Genomic DNA, 19,682 nt, shown 5'->3' on the forward strand with positions numbered 1-19,682 from the left:
GGTGTCTGCCTCCAGCACCACACCTTCACAGGACCTTTTCTATCTGCACCTTTTCTGGACCTCTCTCCAATATTTTCTCCGATACCTCTGTGCCCTGTCTCCCATCTTGTCTATTTCTATTACTTTTTTGTCTTGAACCCTCTTTTTCCACCTTTGTCTTTCCTGCTCTTGCATGACATGTTTGCTCTCTTCGTCACTGTGTAATTCTTCTCTTCTCTTTCATTGGTACTCTCTATTTCTTCTCCTTCGCTCCTCAACTGACAATTTCTGTCTAGCCATGCTTTCCTATAATACAAAAGTCATGAAAATGTATTAGAATAAGACTATAAAATCAGGTGTCTATTTACTAAACATGATTGATTGACGTTAAAGCTGCAGTGCGTAGTTTCTACATGTTGCAAACATCTTCACACTGGCTTGTGCAGACAAAATCCATGTTCAGTGGAAGCAGTGGGAGAAAATTCAAAGACATTCATTCCAATAATCCTAGGGTATATTACAACTAGTGCTGTCAATGGATTAAAATATATAATCGTGATTAATCGCATGATTGTCCATAGTTAACTCGCGATTAATCATGAATTAATCGAATTTTTTTTAACATATCTTTTTTTATCTACCTTAAACAGATATTTTTCAAGTTCCAAGTTTTAATAATCTTATCAACATGAGTCAACAAATGCTTGCTTTATGCAGCCATTTAACACAAAAGGATGACCCTCATGCATTGCAAATTTGCATCAAATTCAAAACAGAGTGATGCACAAAATAACTTAAAAGAAAATAATAATTTAAAACAATGAATAAAGTGTGCATGAAATAATAGGGGAAAGAAAACGTTAGGAACTTGTTACATTCACCCACACAAGGGCTGAGTAATCACACACCCCCCCTCTCTCTCTCTCACACTCACACTCTCCCGGCTCTCTTTCTCTCTTGCCCCTTCCTCATCTCTCTCACCCCCCTCTCTCTCTATATATATCTCACACACACACACACACTTCAGAAACAAACATAGTATCAATGAGAGCATCAATAATACACCTGAGTGAAGTCTAGTAATACAAAAATAATAATAATCTTAAAAGTTAATCGTGAGTTAAAAAAAATAGTGGCGTTAATAGAATCGGGCGATAACGCGTTAATACCGTGTTAACTTTGACAGCCTTAATTACAACTGATAAGATTGTGACAACTGACTAGCAAAGAATTATCCTGTTGATCACTCCATACCATAATGTATTACACTATGGATGGAAAGTCAGAGAAAGGATGATGCAGCAATCTAGACACGCATGGACCAGTCCTATATTAAGAATTATTATAAAGATATTAAGATGAAATCAAATCAAATCAAATTTATTTGTAAGGCCCGACAACACACGTTAATGTCCCCATGGGCCGTACACGTCTTCTTTAAACAAGTCAAGAAGAAACATAACAATAAGTCAAGAACAGAACAAGAACACAACAACAAATTTAAAAGAAATGCAAATAAATGAAAGAATGCAAGCACTCCCAGACATACCCCACGCGAAGGTAAGGAACAACTCACTAAAACCTAACAAATATCCACAGTTTACCACCGTGCCCCTCTGCTCTGATGATCTAAGTAAACAGTATAATAACAAGAATAACTGTTTTCTTCTGTCTTGTATCTCTTCTGGGATATGAAAGGGCAACATGGAACTCCTTCCCCGCTCTATAAGAGGCAAGAGTGTAGATGTTTGGTAGTGAAAACTACACACTGCACCATATTTTACATCAATCAATCAATCAACGTAGACAAGTGATATATTTATATTTATTTATTAACACATGTGCTGGGAAAGTAAGACAATTATTCAATAAGCAGACCACAGCCTGCCCATGCTCTGATGCATGCTATTATATGCACACTTCTGTGCAGATAAAACTCTGAAATAACATTTAAATCCTTTACCATGTTCAAAAATAGTATAATAATAGCATATTATGAGGTTATTGATGGATTTGTCAACTCCATCAGTTTACACGTCAACTCCGTCAGACACACAATCTGATGGAGTTGACGTCTGACGGAGTTGACAAAAGGGCACACATTTTCCCTCCAAGCCTGTATTGTGCACTGCAGCTAGCTAGTTTTTTTGGCAGTTGCTAGCTGTCTTAATAATCTCACTGAAACACTTGAATTCAATCCACTATTGTTTTTTTAAAAGTATAATAACGGAGAGACGGTGTTGACATGTTCCAGCTGTGACCATCGGAATATTGACATTGTTTGTCTAAAATATCAAAAAGTGTAAAACTTACCAGACCATGTGTGGTAGTGTTGCATTCACCACATTCAGGGGAAGGAAAAGGGGTCCTCAGGGATAGAGATAGCCATGCTATTGCCTGATTTAATTAGGTTTATGAAAAGGTCTGACAGAGTTGACATAAACTGAGGACACAACTTTGATAGGTAGATTTCTATGGGCAATATTATTTGAGTTTCATGGCATGCATTGTTTTATACATGTATAACCCTTATCTTTCATTTGATATGTATGTTTTCACAAGTGGAGAGGTCTTTCAAGCTTTTTTGGGCTGGTCAATAATGTAACCCCTTGCCGAGGACAAGATAATTAACATGGGAGCTTCTAACCACAGATTATACATTTAAACAAATATCCCCCAAAAAACAAATATATGTGCTAAAACATAACATCAGTATACACAATACCTTTAGATGTAACTTTGTGAGTATATCACTCATTATGAATTTCTTTATTTTTTATATAAATTAGACTTTTCTATGTAGGACATGTTTTGTCCCAACTCTCAAGAATCAGTGATATATTCGACTAAGAGGTTGGCTGGTCGACTACGGCTCCTTTCGACCGATTAGTCAACTAATCGACTACCGTAATTCCTCTAATAGTAACCGGGTCTCAAATACAAGCCGAGTCTCTATTAATGGCCGGGTGCGCTCTTGAGCTAAGCAATTATAAGCCGGCCTCCTAATACAAGCCGGGTTACTAATATACTGAGCTGCATACTGAGCTAGTTACTTGATTTCACTTTGAAAACGTTGAAATGACCAGTGACCACCTGTAATTGCACTGTTTACTATTTCATACAGTACTTGGTTTCAATAAATGAACCCAGTACATTTTACTGGGTTCAAACTGACACAAAATGTTGATTTATTCATTATGATCCATTTGAAAATTTGAAATATAGGCCTCCCTCTTATACAGGCCTCGTCCTAATACAAGCCTGGTACCCGCTACAGTTGAAACAAATACAAGCCGGGGTTACTATTAGAGGAATTACGGTAATAGGGGTAAGCCCTAAAAGACACCCATCTGGAACGCCATGTAAACACACCAATCTGGAACGCCATGTAAACACACCAATCTGGAACGCCATGTAAACACACCAATCTGGAACGCCATGTAAACACACCATGATCATGATGCGCAATTGAATTATGACTAATTATAGTCAGATTTCTCCATAAAAATGTATTTCTGAAATATTTGAGAAAGTTAATTGAATGAATTCTGATTTTGCTGTTCTTTTGATCCAGAATTTCCCCAAGGGGATCAATAAAGCAATATATTATCATGGCAGGACATTGATCAGTGGTGGTGATGACTGTTTATACTCATTCACCTGACTATTGCAGATGTATGTATATATATATATATATTAGTTTTACAGTCTAGTCATATAGCAGCTTTTTATGGCCTGACTTTCATCATGTTTACTGTATATACTAGCTGCTGAGTGACGACCAGATTTTCCTTGCATCTATGAAAATCTATTTATCTATCCATCGATCAGTCAATAGAGATTGTCACGGTCTGTATTTGATTTATCATTGGACCTTTTGTCTTTATTTATACTTGATAAATACAATGTAGTTCAATTAATTCAGTGTCATCAAGATGTTACATTCACAAGTGTCATAGTGCGTTAATAAATACAGACAATCGGAACAATTAAGAGCACATTTAGAAAATAGAAACTATTTAAAAAATAATAAATCAATGTAAAAACAATGACATATTGCAGTGACCTGATTGGTCATCAAGGTTCTAAACTGATCCATAGACACTAGACTAGAGTGTCTAGTTTCAGAGTTTCATGAGGGTATTCCATGAGGTAGAGGCAGAGAAGCCAAAAGCAGATCTACCAAGTTCACTATAAACTCGGCTATCACTGGATCAAGTTCAGTACAAACTCTAGGCACTGAATTTAAGACGATCACTGGATCAAGTTCAGTACAAACTCTAGGCACTGAATTTAAGACGATCACTGGATCAAGTTCAGTACAAACTCTAGGCACTGAATTTAAGACGATCACTGGATCAAGTTCAGTACAAACTCTAGGCACTCTTAAGCGACAAGACAATCACTCGAGAGTGACAAGACGATCACTCGATTGTGTACGACCGGGTCCAATAAAGAAGTAATATATAATTTGTACAGTTTCTAATTATGGCTTTATAAAGAAACAGATTCCAATGCAACTTACGTCCCTCTGCCAGAGAGGCCCACCCTACCTTAATACAATGGTGTTTACCATAACTATCACCTGTCTCTGATGATACATTTAACCAGTAACATAAGAGAGGGAGTGCTATATTGTTGTTATTGTTACTGGTGTGATGTGCGGAGGCCTACAAACCACCTTTATTTTATTTCTATCAGTAGGCTATGTTATTGCTTTTAATTTCATTTAATCTCCTTTCAAAACGAGGTTAAACAAAGCCCAAACCTTTATTTAAGGTACCGCTTCCTATTGGTTTGGTAACAAAACACTGGAAGAAAGAAGCGTCTCTCGTCCAATCGCGATGCGTGTGTTGTGGAACCAGACACGCCGTCGCACCTCTGTGTTGTGGAACCAGACACGCCGTCGCACCTCTGTGTTGTGGAACCAGACACGCCGTCGCACCTCTGTGTTGTGGAACCAGACACGCCGTCGCACCTCTGTGTTGTGGAACCAGACACGCCGTCGCACCTCTGTGTTGTGGAACCAGACACGCCGTCGCACCTCTGTGATCCACAGATGCGTCACTTGACCGTTTTTAAAACACACACCCTGTTGTCTCCGTCTCGTCCGCAGCTCAGGAGGTTCTGGAGAGTCTGAAGGACCGGTGGTTCCAGGCCGACAACCCGCCCGCGGACCAGCTGCTGAACGAGGAGGAGTTCCTCTCCTTCCTCCACCCGGAGCACAGCAGGGGCATGCTCAAATACATGGTCAAGGAGATCGTCCGTGACCTAGGTAACCAGGGGGGCACAGCAGGGGCATGCTCAAATACATGGTCAAGGAGATCGTCCGTGACCTAGGTAACCAGGGGGGCACAGCAGGGGGGCATGCTCAAATACATGGTCAAAGAGATCGTCCGTGACCTAGGTAACCAGGGGGGCACAGCAGGGGGGCATGCTCAAATACATGGTCAAAGAGATCGTCCGTGACCTAGGTAACCAGGGCACAGCAGGGGGGCATGCTCAAATACATGGTCAAAGAGATCGTCCGTGACCTAGGTAACCAGGGCACAGCAGGGGCATGCTCAAATACATGGTCAAGGAGATCGTCCGTGACCTAGGTAACCAGGGCACAGCAGGGGGCATGCTCAAATACATGGTCAAAGAGATCGTCCGTGACCTAGGTAACCAGGGCACAGCAGGGGGGCATGCTCAAATACATGGTCAAAGAGATCGTCCGTGACCTAGGTAACCAGGGGGGCACAGCAGGGGGGCATGCTCAAATACATGGTCAAAGAGATTGTCCGTGACCTAGGTAACCAGGGGGGCACAGCAGGGGGGCATGCTCAAATACATGGTCAAAGAGCTCGTCCGTGACCTAGGTAACCAGGGGGGCACAGCAGGGGGGCATGCTCAAATACATGGTCAAAGAGCTCGTCCGTGACCTAGGTAACCAGGGGGGCACAGCAGGGGGGCATGCTCAAATACATGGTCAAGGAGATCGTCCGTGACCTAGGTAACCAGGGGGGCACAGCAGGGGGGCATGCTCAAATACATGGTCAAAGAGATCGTCCGTGACCTAGGTAACCAGGGCACAGCAGGGGGGCACGCTCAAATACATGGTCAAAGAGATCGTCCGTGACCTAGGTAACCAGGGCACAGCAGGGGGGCACGCTCAAATACATGGTCAAGGAGATCGTCCGTGACCTAGGTAACCAGGGCACAGCAGGGGGGCATGCTCAAATACATGGTCAAGGAGATCGTCCGTGACCTACCGTAATTTTCGGACTATAAGCCGCACCTGAATATAAGCCGCAGCAGCTAAATTGAATGATGTGTAAATATATAAGCCGCACTGTACTATAATCCGCAGGTGTTTTAATGTTTAATTACCATATGTAAGGGTTCGTGCACAGAGGGGATTGTCGGGAAAGAGATGGCTGTTTGAGGAAGCTCCCATTTATTAACATTTCAACAAACAAGTTGTATATTTGCATAACGTATTCAAGTGTTACTGTAACTGAGGGGTTACAAAACCCTGACTGTATTAAAGATTGTGATAGATTAAACCACTGCTAGGTATGTACTTTAATTACTGGCCAGACAGTACATCGAATATATGGTGGACACTCATAATAACACGGCACTGACAAAGAAATAGTATTTGAGGGTATTTATTATTATGCAACAATAGGTTACAGAATGAGAATTAGGGTCGCGCTTGTATGGCGAAGAATAAGCATAAAGTCAGTCAGTAGCATAAGTCACTGGGAATAGAATGATTCCTACGATGGGTAATAGGCTAACGCCTCCTGGCGTATAATAGCAATTATAGAGGGCAACGCCGGTACCGCCTGGAGACAATGGGTTCCTCCCAGAGTTGTAAGGTCTGGAGGATAGAGGAATGTTCGGATACTCAGTCTGATCAATTGAAGAAGAAGGGGATTCACGTACAGAAGCCAGTCCTTGTAATCCAAAGCTCAGCAACAAAAGCAATAACTGTAATCCAATTGCACGATAGCAACGATGATAGCCAGCTAGCCTCGGTCCATGAGGCCAGCCCGAATGTAAATCCTCACGAGGTTAAATCCCAAACGACAGTGGAGATTAACGATGCTCTTCTCCGGGTAATACGTTCCACAATCAATATAATCCAACCAGTAATGGTTCTGCAATTGCCGCCGCCGGTTCTCCTGTGCACATGTCCAGCAGGTTCTCCGACTAGGCCTCCTCGTGTGCTGGCACCAATGTATTTAGTCCACGCGCACTGGCTAAGGTCCACTAGCTAAAACGAACGAACCGCTGGGTAATGCTACACACGAACGAACTGTGGTTGGCACGATATACAATAAATTAACGACTGTTTACTTCACATTAAACTAAGTCGAACTTGACGTTACTGCATTAAATATGACGCTTTACTATTCAATTCGCACATGGTTCTCAACGCTCTGTTAGACGCACTGCTGCTCACTTCACTACACGTTGAATCGGGATGAACATCTACTGTTCGCACCTGCCGCAGCATATATACTTAAGTGGTTATCTAGTCCCGAACCTCAGTTCTCGTCTCGAATCAATACGCTGTCTCCGGGCATGTTACGACATGCTCGGGCTCGTCTTTGAACCTGACTTTGGGGGCTTGCGGTCTGGCGCCGAGGGCGTTATCCAATAAGGAAAGCGAATATTACTATGATTCGAACGCAGGCTTAAAGGGATATACCGTGTATATATAAATAATATACAATGTATATAAAACAATAAATGTAGATTCTCAGCTTTAATCTGGCCCTTCACAACAGTTACCATTTAGTGCAATAGTAGCTACAGAACATGTACTGTGCTGTGTAGCTGTAAAAATCCATAGATTAGCCGCACTGTTATATAAGCCGCAGGGTCGAAAAATGGGGGAAAATGCGCGGTTTATAGTCCGAAAATTACGGTAGGTAACCAGGGCACAGCAGGGGCACGCTCAAATACATGGTCAAAGAGATCGTCCGTGACCTAGGTAACCAGGGCACAGCAGGGGGCATGCTCAAATACATGGTCAAAGAGATCGTCCGTGACCTTCACTGACAAAGGTTGGAGATCAAGGTTTTAAACTCTGCAACGGAGGGGAGAATCTCAAGCTTTAAGGACTGTTGGAGTTCATTCCATGAGCTAGAGGGGCATCATAGCAAGATGCAGATTTACCCTGTTCAGAGAACTCGAGGGACCTTAATTAAGGACCAGCCGGTCACTAGAACGGGTTCCATAGGTACAAATGGATCCGACACGGACGCATCTGTCAAATGTGGACGGGTCGTTAAAGGCATAGATGGCGGCTGCTCAACACTCGGATGGAGCAGAACGTTCGCTCAAGTTACTTAACGCACCCACTGATGATGTAATTAAACCGTAGTCGTGCTTCATCAAAGGATAGGTGTGAGTGCAGTTAGGTTAATGATTAATTTAAGTAAATCTTACTAAACAAATGAAATCATATTCGGTTGCATAGGGTCTATGTTTACACTACTGCTACTACCTATTACTGACGTGTAATAATATGTACGAGTTTTAGGTTGATGATTATCTACGTACGTAACAAAAGCAAAAGATAAAAGGTCTTTATTGCAAGTAGAAAAAGTTAAAGGTAGTTTACACATACAAGGAATTTGACTTGGTCGCTTTAACGGACAGACAATTACAGTAGAATAAAATAAAAAGGTTGAATAAAATGGAATATAAACTAAATTAAAATAGAAGCACACTAATATGTTATAAAATTTTATTGACCAGGGCTGTACAATTGTGCAGGATGTGGTCAAGTATATACACTAATTGGAATAAAAATTACAATACAGTGGGATGGAATATTTAACAGGGCTATGCAATTGAGCAGTAATGTGCAAAAAGTATGAACAGTGAAGAATGAACAAGTATGAAGAGTTTTGATTGTATATACAAATATATAGTCCAGTAAGGCTGTGTTAATGTAACAACACAGTGGTGTGTGCCAGTGGGGGTCCCGAGTTATGATGGAAGGATGGCACAGTGCCTTTAGGAGGGGTCAGGAGAACCACTGCTTCACCTTAGCGTAGGGGAAAGGTTATTTCAGATTAAACCAGCAGCAGCTCGACTGGAGAGGAGCTGAGGACCAGTCCAGCAACAGCAACATCATGTTTGCATGAAGAGCTAAATAAGGCTGCAGCTACATCGATCCGTCATTTAAATTAGAACATAACGTCAACTCTGTCCAACAAATGTCAAATAATCATTGAAAATGAATTTAAAACGGACCTAGACGGAAAGACGCAGTGGATCAATAACGCATAACGTTAAAGATCAATGTAAGTGCTCTACAGATATTGAGCGTAATTGAGTAAAATGTCCGGTGTCACGGGTAATTAGTTTATTGGGGGGAATATCACCACGGCAACCTTACCTGTCGCCAGACTAAGGTAATGATTATCGATGCATTTAAAGGACCTTATAGTGGTGTTATTTGAACAAGCCGCCCATATACTGTCAAAGTGGTGCATGTTTGCAGTGGAGCTCTAGACGGGTGAATTAGACGCGGCCGCTGTGTTTTTGTTTGGCCGACAGACCAGGACGGCGACAAGAGGCTGACGCTGTCCGAGTTCATCTCCTTGCCCATGGGCACCGTGGAGAACCAGCAGGCCCAGGACATCGACGACGACTGGGTGCGCGAGAGGAAGAAGGAGTTTGAGGAAGTCATCGACGCAAATCACGACAACATCGTAACCATGGAGGAACTGGAGGTGGGCAGAAACTATATTTCAAATGAAGAAATCTGTTTTTAAAAATATATATATATAATAATAATTATTATAATAAAAGGGGTCAGGGTTTGAAGCCTTCAGATAAATGAGCCTAAACAAGCTGTTAACAATTATTGCCATTTGTGATGTCATGGGGGGGGGGGGCTGGGGGTGCATACAGGCAATTAAATTGCTTTGATTACGGTAATCAAATAAAAATTTGATTAGCGGTGCTTTTTGGAGCCAGGAACACTGCCTATGTAATGTATACTGCTCAGTTTGTAAACAGTTTTACTCTTGGGTAACCAAGCCGAAAAGGGAATAATTAAAGATTATTTTACACCGATTAAAGTGAGCTACACCGACCAAAAGACGGTGTGTTCAGTACAAGGAAAGAAAGAGGTGCTTTTGGGTCATTGGACATAAAGTGATTTAAGATATAATTGTTGTTTTCCATCTAATCTGCTGACGTGCTGAAAATTACATCTCTGACACTTTTAGCCATATGTTTTTATTCAGGTATCAGCCGGATATACCCTGTTTTATTCAGGTATCAGCCTTAAATACCCTGTTTTAGCCAGGTGTCAGCCTTAAATACCCTGTTTTAGCCAGGTGTCGGCCTTAAATACCCTGTTTTAGCCAGGTGTCAGCCTTAAATACCCTGTTTTAGCCAGGTGTCAGCCTTAAATACCCTGTTTTAGCCAGGTGTCAGCCTTAAATACCCTGTTTTAGCCAGGTGTCAGCCTTAAATACCCTGTTTTAGCCAGGTGTCAGCCTTAAATACCCTGTTTTAGCCAGGTGTCAGCCTTAAATACCCTGTTTTAGCCAGGTGTCAGCCTTAAATACCCTGTTTTAGCCAGGTGTCAGCCTTAAATACCCTGTTTTAGCCAGGTGTCAGCCTTAAATACCCTGTTTTAGCCAGGTATCAGCCTTAAATACCCTGTTTTAGCCAGGTGTCAGCCTTAAATACCCTGTTTTAGCCAGGTATCAGCCTTAAATACCCTGTTTTAGCCAGGTATCAGCCTTAAATACCCTGTTTTAGCCAGGTGTCAGCCTTAAATACCCTGTTTTAGCCAGGTGTCGGCCTTAAATACCCTGTTTTAGCCAGGTGTCAGCCTTAAATACCCTGTTTTAGCCAGGTGTCAGCCTTAAATACCCTGTTTTAGCCAGGTGTCAGCCTTAAATACCCTGTTTTAGCCAGGTATCAGCCTTAAATACCCTGTTTTAGCCAGGTGTCAGCCTTAAATACCCTGTTTTAGCCAGGTGTCAGCCTTAAATACCCTGTTTTAGCCAGGTGTCGGCCTTAAATACCCTGTTTTAGCCAGGTGTCGGCCTTAAATACCCTGTTTTAGCCAGGTGTCAGCCTGATATCCAATACCAGTATCGGTGCATCCCTACTAATCTCTTCCACACACACACACACACACACACACACACACAGGAGTACATGGACCCCATGAACGAGTACAACGCACTGAACGAGGCCAAGCAGATGATCGCCGTGGCCGACGAGAACCAGAACCACAACCTGGAGCTGGAGGAGATCCTGAAGTACAGCGAGTACTTCACCGGCAGCAAGCTGATGGACTACGCCAGGAACGTCCACGAGGAGTTCTAAAGATAAAAGCTGTGAAAGCCCTCCTCCCTCCTCCTCTTCCCTTTCCGTCTCCTCCTCCCCTCCCCCCCCCACACCCCCCCCCCCCCACACCCCCCAGGTAGGCAGGGGGGTGTCGTCCAACGTCTGCTTCAGGGACTGGCCTGTCTTAATGATGGGAAGAAGAAGAAAAAAATAACCTAATGATGGGGGTTTTCTAGTCAGCAATTATGTGTTTTAAAAGCCTAGTTCCACCGCTGACTCATATTACGGAGTTTAAAACATCCCTCCTTCAACTCTGCAGCGTCTTCTGTCTGTCTGTCGTCCCCGAGTTAACCATCTGCCATGATCTGCCTTCTCCTCTGCCATTGGACCTGCATCTTTATGTTTCAGTCGAGAGACTGCGTCGCCTCAGAGAAGTCTTGTTGTGTTGATTATATTTGTGAATTGTGTGTATATATGAGGAATTTTATTTTCTCCCCTCAGTCTAGTCAGTGGATCGGTGAGATTGAAACTTGCACAACTATAGATCCGCTGTATGTACTGGAGGATTTAACTGTTTTTACTGCAAACACACACACAATGGTTTCAGTTTGTGTGACCGTATCCTGTACAATGTAAATATTCATTCATTTACATCTCTTTCTTCATGCCTTTCAGATGGATTGAGTGGAGGATAGAATAAAGGGGAAGGCCATCCGTCTCTCCTCTGCCCCGGGGGGGGGGGGGGGGGGGGGGCGGTTCAGTCGCTGTTTGTGAACACGCACCGCTCTCTCCTAAAGCTAGAGATCAGAGAGAGAGAGAGAGAGCCAAGCCTCCGATCTGTGATGTAAAATCTGGAGCTGCTCCATAGACGATGAATTGGGCTCCAACTTTATGCGGCAATCAACATTTTTGCATGAGCTCTTAACAACCAAATGAGAACACGGGAATTAAGATCTTCCAGCAATGCTATATAATATGAACCTTGTTTGGGTGTTGAGAGTTCAACACAAATATCTTATCGGCCGGTGAAGTCAGAGCCCCTCCCTCTGTGTCTATGGAGCAGCACAGGGGCCGGTGAAGTCAGAGCCCCTCCCTCTGTGTCTATGGAGGCCGGTGAAGTCAGAGCCCCTCCCTCTGTGTCTATGGAGCAGCAGGTGAAGTCAGAGCCCCTCCCTCTGTGTCTATGGAGCAGCAGGTGAAGTCAGAGCCCCTCCCTCTGTGTCTATGGAGCAGCAGGTGAAGTCAGAGCCCCTCCCTCTGTGTCTATGGAGCAGCAGGTGAAGTCAGAGCCCCTCCCTCTGTGTCTATGGAGCAGCAGGTGAAGTCAGAGCCCCTCCCTCTGTGTCTATGGAGCAGCAGGTGAAGTCAGAGCCCCTCCCTCTGTGTCTATGGAGCAGCAGGTGAAGTCAGAGCCCCTCCCTCTGTGTCTATGGAGCAGCAGGTGAAGTCAGAGCCCCTCCCTCTGTGTCTATGGAGCAGCAGGTGAAGTCGGAGCCCCTCCCTCTGTGTCTATGGAGCAGCACAGGGGCCGGTGAAGTCAGAGCCCCTCCCTCTGTGTCTATGGAGCAGCACAGGGGCTCGGGGGGGTAGAGCAGTTATCTGGTAATCTGGAGGTTCCCCGTTCGATTCCCGGCCAGTGTGTCGAAGTGTCCTTGAGCAATGGGTCAAATGTGAGGAACAAATTGTAAAGCGCTTTGGATAAAAGCTGTTATATAAATGCGCCATTTACCACCCAGTAGAGTTTTACATCCCAGTGACATCACTGATTGGAGGGTTCTCTCTCGCTCTGATTTCCATCTTCAGGAGGGTGTGCTGCTTGCTCGCGAATGCTGACTGCACTGTCCCGGGGGCGTCTATATTTTCTACAACGGAGTTCGGCGATTTTTGCGAATCTGATTGGCCACTGACGTTTCTGGTCATGTGACATGTGCGCCCAATAGCGTGACTAGCTGTGTCTTTGCCCAATTTCCGCGTCGAACAGCCTGCAAAGCACCTGGCGTTCTATCGCCTAACCCTAACCTTAACCAACTTCGAAAGAGTGCCTAAGCTTAACCAGTGTAGAAACTTGCGGTCCCACGATTGGGCGTACATGTCACATGACCAGAAATGACACTGGCCAATCAGATTCGCAAATCGCCGAACTCCGTTGTAGAAAAATAACAGGTGTCCCGCGGCACAGGAAGAACATAATGTGAATTATTTGAATGGGTGGCGTTCCCCTTTAAAACACAATGCTGCTGACGGGACCGGACACAGATATTGGTTACAAACATGAGTTTAAAAGCTGAAGCACAATTTGTTTGATGCCACTCTGTTCATTTGGTGATTGAACGGCTTGGGTTTGAAAGGTCCATGGGAAGAGAATGTATCCGTCCTGCTCCTCACAGATGGAATATTTAATTGTTTTCTTTGTGTAAGTTATTTGGAGTGCTTTAAACCCCTGTGGCTGGTTGCACGAAACATTTAAGTTTTTCTGATTTAAGATTTCACTTAAGGTCTTATTTGTCCTAGGTTTAGGAAATTGTCAACAGAAATATCAGTGATTCCTTAGGTAAGAGAAAAGTACTAAGCTATTTACCTGAGATATGGTATGGATATTCCACAGTTGCCGAGGTGATCAATATAGACCAAAGACTTCTGTAGCTAAAACCTTAGCATTTTGTTACAGTAGCCATAACCTTAAGTTACACTAAGCAAACCGTGACCAAATTTAACAGGAAAACAAGCTTATTTTACTTAATGAATATGGAGGAAATATGTTCCAACGGTTACATCTAGTCTGAAACAAGGAATGGGATGAGAGATGACTCATGAAGTATCTTGCAAGAGTATCTTAAAAAAAATAAAAATAAAACATGACCGCATAAAAACATCAGCAAAATAAATGCCAACATTACTTCATGTTGTATACTTGATGAGGTTATGTGGTTGTTTTGGGATCCTTGTGTTTGTTAAGGGTGATTGTGCAACGCCCAACAGATTTGGAATTACTTAGTAAAAAAAAAAAGAGAAACCTAAGGAAGAAAACTAATGGAATATTAAGGATGCAGCTGGAGGACAGGACTTGAGGGGAATTTGTGCAACTCTTTTTATTCTAAGGAATTCTTACGTGAATTTTTTTTTAGGAAAAACTTAAATTAAGACGCTTCATGCAACTGGCCTGCAATGTTCTTTAATTGGCAAGATAATCCTGTATACTCTAACCTGTATCAAACTGTTTCAGACTGTATGGTCTGCACCCCCAGAGTAAGGGGAGAAGAAATCAAAATGTAGAAAATCAAGAGACCGTTCTGGAAAGTTTCTGTAGATATTCACAGTATTTTGTCCAAAGCCATTATGCATTCTGTGCCCTTGTAAGACGAGAAAAAGAGATTCACCGGTTTATTATGTTAAGCATGATTTAACCTTGTTTACCCTGAATTGCATAGCGCAACAATTGACACCATCACAAACCCCGCCCTCTTTTCTTGATCCTAGCTGTTGCTTTCCTCTGACACACATGAGAACCTTTGATTGCCACCCAGTTTTGCACTATTGTCATTTAACAGCTTGTCTTGGTGTATTTGCCCTCATAATCACCGATTTATAAATGTTTTGCTTGTCGGAGACCTCCCTTGTAAATCCGTGCATCTGTTTTGATTCATCCCACAAAAGGCATACTGTTATTTAGATTTGCTCTGCTTGGACAAAAATAATATTTATAAAATGCATTCCTCAATAATTCTGTTTCCGTTTTACGAGAACCTGTGTAACTGGTTGGGTCCTTTGGAGGTCCCTTCTGAGTGTAAAATAAGATTAAATATGGAATGTGACACAGCTTTATAAAATGTATTGCAAAATATACTTGTAAACAATAAATATTTCTTATCAATCACTGAGCACCTGTTTTGTTTGTTTATTTACGATCCCTCATTAGTCGTTGCCTTAGAAATAACTATGTACTAGACACGATACAATAACCATCACATGATCTACATTCACGTTACAATTATCAATAAAACTATTGAAATGAAAATAAATACATAATACTAAAATAAAGAATATACGACGTTCTCTCACCAAAGTACCATTTTATGCTTAAAGGAACACTCCAACCTTTTGGAAAATTTGCTTATTTGCCATCTACCCTGGAATTAGACAAGCAGATACATACTGTTTTCTTCTCTGTGCATGCATTCGGCTTAGGGAACAGACGCACAGTTAGCCTAGACGCACTGTTAGCCTAGCGTAGCGTCATTCACTAAGTAGGTGTGCCAGTGTAGCCTAGTTCCCAACAGTCACGAAATACAACTCAAACTTTCCTGTAAACATGTTGTGACCTGTGTATTTATCACATGGAGAAAAAAAGAATAATAATTAGACATTTTAGTTTTCTAAGCAGATATATATACTCTTGATTCTTTTTTTATGAACTACTGCTCCCAGATTTCATCACCTCAAAAGCCCTGTTGTCTTTTGAAAAACGGGGCTTGGTTTGGCACAAAGAAAATCTGAGAATATATCTGCTTAGAAAACGAAAATGTCAAATTATTATTATTATTTTCTCCACGTGGTAAATACACAGGTCACAACATGTTTACAGGAAAGTTTTGGAGTATTTCGTGACTGTTGGAACTAGGCTACACTGGCACACCTACTTCCAGTGAATAACGCTAAGCTAGGCTAACAGTGCGGCTATTCCGTAAACCTAATGCATGTACAGAGAAGAAAAGGGTATGTATCTGCTTGTCTAACTCCAGGGTAGATGGCAAATAAGCTAATTTCCCAAAAAGTTGGCGTGTTCCTTTAACCAGATTCCATGTGATTTGTGCTGGGGACCTCTCAACCATAGATATATATATATTTCTATGCTCTCAACTGCTACACCACTGAACGGCATGCTGGGTACAGCTTGCTAGCTAGCCAGGTAGCAGCATAACAGTCTGTTGGGAGAACAGAAAGGAAAGATGAAGAGAGACTGGAGATGTTACATGGTACCAATGTTTTGTAAGTTTGCCAAGTTCACATTTCAAGCATCAGTGACCTAATATTCAGAATGAATGCTTTTGTTCTCGGAAATAGGGTAGCTTGGTCTGCTAGTGTTAGCTGTTAGCAATGACGACAGGGGGTCAATCCCTATGTTCCCCAGGTTCTATGTTCCCCGCTCCCGAAAAAAGGGTCCTATGTTCCCCGGGTCCTAGATCAGCCATTCTCAAACAGTGGGCCAGTGAGCGCCATTGAGTGGGCCGCGGAGGCAGTCTAACCTACTGCCAAAATCAATGCTTAAATTTGTGTTAGTAGTCGCTGCAACGTATGGTAGAATTTCTCCGGCACGGAAATGGAATTGAGAATGTTTCTGGAGGAAAGAGAATAATATTGTTGGCTAGGTGGTATAGGCTATTGATTGCGCGTGTGTGATTCAAACGTTAAACTTCTATTCCTAAAAGAACACTAGTAGCGACAGAGTTGTGTGAGGGTGTAGATGGTGCATGTTTTATGTATGAATGATCTTTTATAGGGAGCGGGGAACATAGATACGCTCCCCCCAGTGACTATCGAATAGCAATGTTGTGAGTTTTGCCATCCCTAGAGTACGGTGGTGTAATATTATTAAGCACATGTAAGGGAGCACCTTACATGGCTGTGATGTGACCTTACCTACTCTTACTAGTTACGCTGCTGGCCAGTATGACTTACTACCAGTGTCTTTATACCTCTATCACTGTACATATTAATACTACAACTCTGTACATCTGATTAGTTATACTACTATGCACTCAGAGTGTAGCACTTCATCCTCTTAGCAGTTGTTTGTATTGAGCTGTGTATTGTACCCATTCTGAAATCTGTTAAAGTGTTCAATCAATCAAGTTCAAGTACAAGTTCAAGTACTGACCCTTAGCTGCCCAATCAAATGTATTTGTAAGGCCCGACGCCAACACACGTTAATGTCCCCATGGGCCGGACGCCTGAATTCTTTAACTAACGGATTTCCAGTTCCGCGTTTGCGTTCTGCGCTCTGATTGGCCACTGACGTTTCTGGTCGCGCCAATCGTGTGACGGCAAGTTTTGCCACCGGTTAAGCTTAGGCACTCTTTCGAAGTTGGTTAAGGTTAGAGTTTGGAATCAGGGCTGGCGAAGGTAAGGAAAAACTCGCTAAAAACCTAGCAATAGGAAAAAAGCACCACAGGCAATGTGGAGGGGAGAAACCTTAGAAGGGCCGTTAAAGGGGGGATCTCCCTTAGATGTCAGTGATAGTAGTGTTGCTATAAAACAGGCAAAACAGTTGGTAAGTATGTACATATACGTGTAATTAAACACAAATATGGACATGCAATAGCAACTGGGGTAGCCCGTCTGCGTGTAGCTTTATGCCAAGCAAGCAGTGCAAAAATTTATCGTAGTGGCATGCAGTAATGCGCCTTTCATTTTCCGCCGCCCAGCGCCCAGGTCGCGCGGAAATAGGCTGTCTATTGCCATTCTCTTTGACAAACTCTAACCTTAACCAGCTCCTTAACAACGCCTAAACTTAACCGTTCTAACCTTAACCAACTCCGAAACCATGCCTAACCTTAACCATAGAAATTATATTGCCATTCTCTTTGACAAACTCTAACCTTAACCAGCTCCTTAACAGCGCCTAAACTTAACCGTTCTAACCTTAACCAACTCCGAAACAATGCCTAACCTTAACCTTAACCTTAACCATGCCTAACCTTAACCGGCGAAATAACCTTAACCGGCGAAATAATACACGTTAAAAAAAAATCACGTTAAAAAATATTTTCGATGGGATTCGAACTCGCCAGCAAACAAGCCATAGGATCCACAGCCATGTGTCCTTGCCAATTGAGCTATTGGTAGATACTGAATAAGGGGCGGTGACTTATATATATTGAGCTCCGCTCAAGGCGGGATCTCATGCGCATGCGCGGGCACCTCGCGCGAGCACGCCGGCGCACGCACGCACCTGAGCGAGCACGCCGCCGCCGGTGCACGCACGGTAGCATTTGTCTGAAAAGAAGGGCGCTTTACCGCACTAGCGTGCGGTGACGAATGCGGAAGCATTTTTGCACTGCTTGCTTGGCATTAACGTACAGGCAGCCCGTCTCCCCAGCCCTTCCCAGAGACAGTCGCATTTCTCTCCTCTCCCCAGGCTCCTCAAGGCCGTTCCTACCGCCGCCTCAGCTGCTCCATGGAGCCCGACGCGCTTATAGCTTATCCGCAACAGTAAGTTACTTCCGGGGTAGGCCTGATTGGCCCCGACAGGCACGTGACGCGCAACTTTCTCTGCCGCGCGGCACGCTCCGCGGAGCCGAGCGGCAGAGCTTGCGGAATTACGTAACCGTCCAAATACGCCATGACTTTCATTTGGCGCTTCAGCTCACCTGGCAGAGCAGCGGTCCTGCAATCCTGCGGTCCGTTGTTGACGAGTTCGAATCCCATCAAATTTTTTTTTTTAACGTGATTTTTTTTTTAACTTGTATTATTTCGCCGGTTAAGGTTCGGCATGGTTAAGGTTAAGGTTAGGCATTGTTTCGGAGTTGGTTAAGGTTAGAACGGTTAAGTTTAGGCGCTGTTAAGGAGCTGGTTAAGGTTAGAGTTTGTCTTAGAGAATGGCAATATTCTTTCTATGGTTAAGGTTAGGCATGGTTAAGGTTAAGGTTAAGGTTAGGCATTGTTTCGGAGTTGGTTAAGGTTAGAACGGTTAAGTTTAGGCGCTGTTAAGGAGCTGGTTAAGGTTAGAGTTTGTGTTAGAGAATGGCAATAGACAGCCTATTTCCGCGCGACAGCTCTCAGCAGCCTCGTTGCGCGTCCTGAGTTTGCCGCGTCACGTGCCTGTCGGGGCCAATCAGGCCTACCCCGGAAGTCACTTACTGTTGCGGAACAGTTACAGGCGCCCGACGCTGCTATGCTCTGCTTCGTGCCGGTTGCCGGACTATGGAGGGGGGGAGCCAGACTGTCTCATCCAGCCCTGTAACAACCCCAACCCACTCCCCCCTCCTTCCGTACATGGCGCTGCCTATGACGGCTGCCAGTCTGTTTGCGGTGGTGAATACGCATATGTCTCAAGGCTCTGTACCATTATTACTATCTAAAATGTAATAATTGTGGAATATTACTGTAATGAGCTGTATGTGTATGATCCAAGCGTCCTACGATCCTCATAGGAGCATAACAGAAAAAAGCATTCCATGTGAAGGTATTCTGTATTTTTGCATGTCAACTAATAAATAAACTTGAACTTGGTACATAAGAACATTTTGAAAGATTGAAAATAGAATAGAGCTGATGACGGATCCATTTGAGGTATGGTGGCGACGTAGAGAGTGACAGTCGTGGTCAAAACTTAAAAACTCAGTACACGCGCGGGTTGCGTTTTCCTTAATGCCAAGCAAGCAGTG

General features: G+C 43.3%; 1 protein-coding gene across 2 annotated transcripts in view; it reads left to right on the top strand.

Annotated features, from left to right (window-relative positions):
• sdf4 (stromal cell derived factor 4) overlaps positions 1-15,176 on the top strand; it is a 36,514-nt gene extending 21,338 nt beyond the window's left edge. For both annotated transcript variants that reach the window (XM_084333780.1, XM_084333781.1), the window contains exons 5-7: positions 5,096-5,254; positions 9,544-9,719; positions 11,161-15,176. In XM_084333780.1, coding sequence (XP_084189906.1) covers positions 5,096-5,254; positions 9,544-9,719; positions 11,161-11,337 — 512 coding nt within the window. In that variant the 3' untranslated portion in view covers positions 11,338-15,176. The remainder of the gene's footprint in view (positions 1-5,095; positions 5,255-9,543; positions 9,720-11,160) is intronic.
• The last annotated feature ends 4,506 nt before the right edge of the window (positions 15,177-19,682 follow it).

This window comes from Notolepis coatsorum (genome assembly GCF_963971535.1).
Source record: "Notolepis coatsorum genome assembly, chromosome: 17".
In the NCBI taxonomy this organism is placed as follows: domain Eukaryota; kingdom Metazoa; phylum Chordata; class Actinopteri; order Aulopiformes; family Paralepididae; genus Notolepis; species Notolepis coatsorum.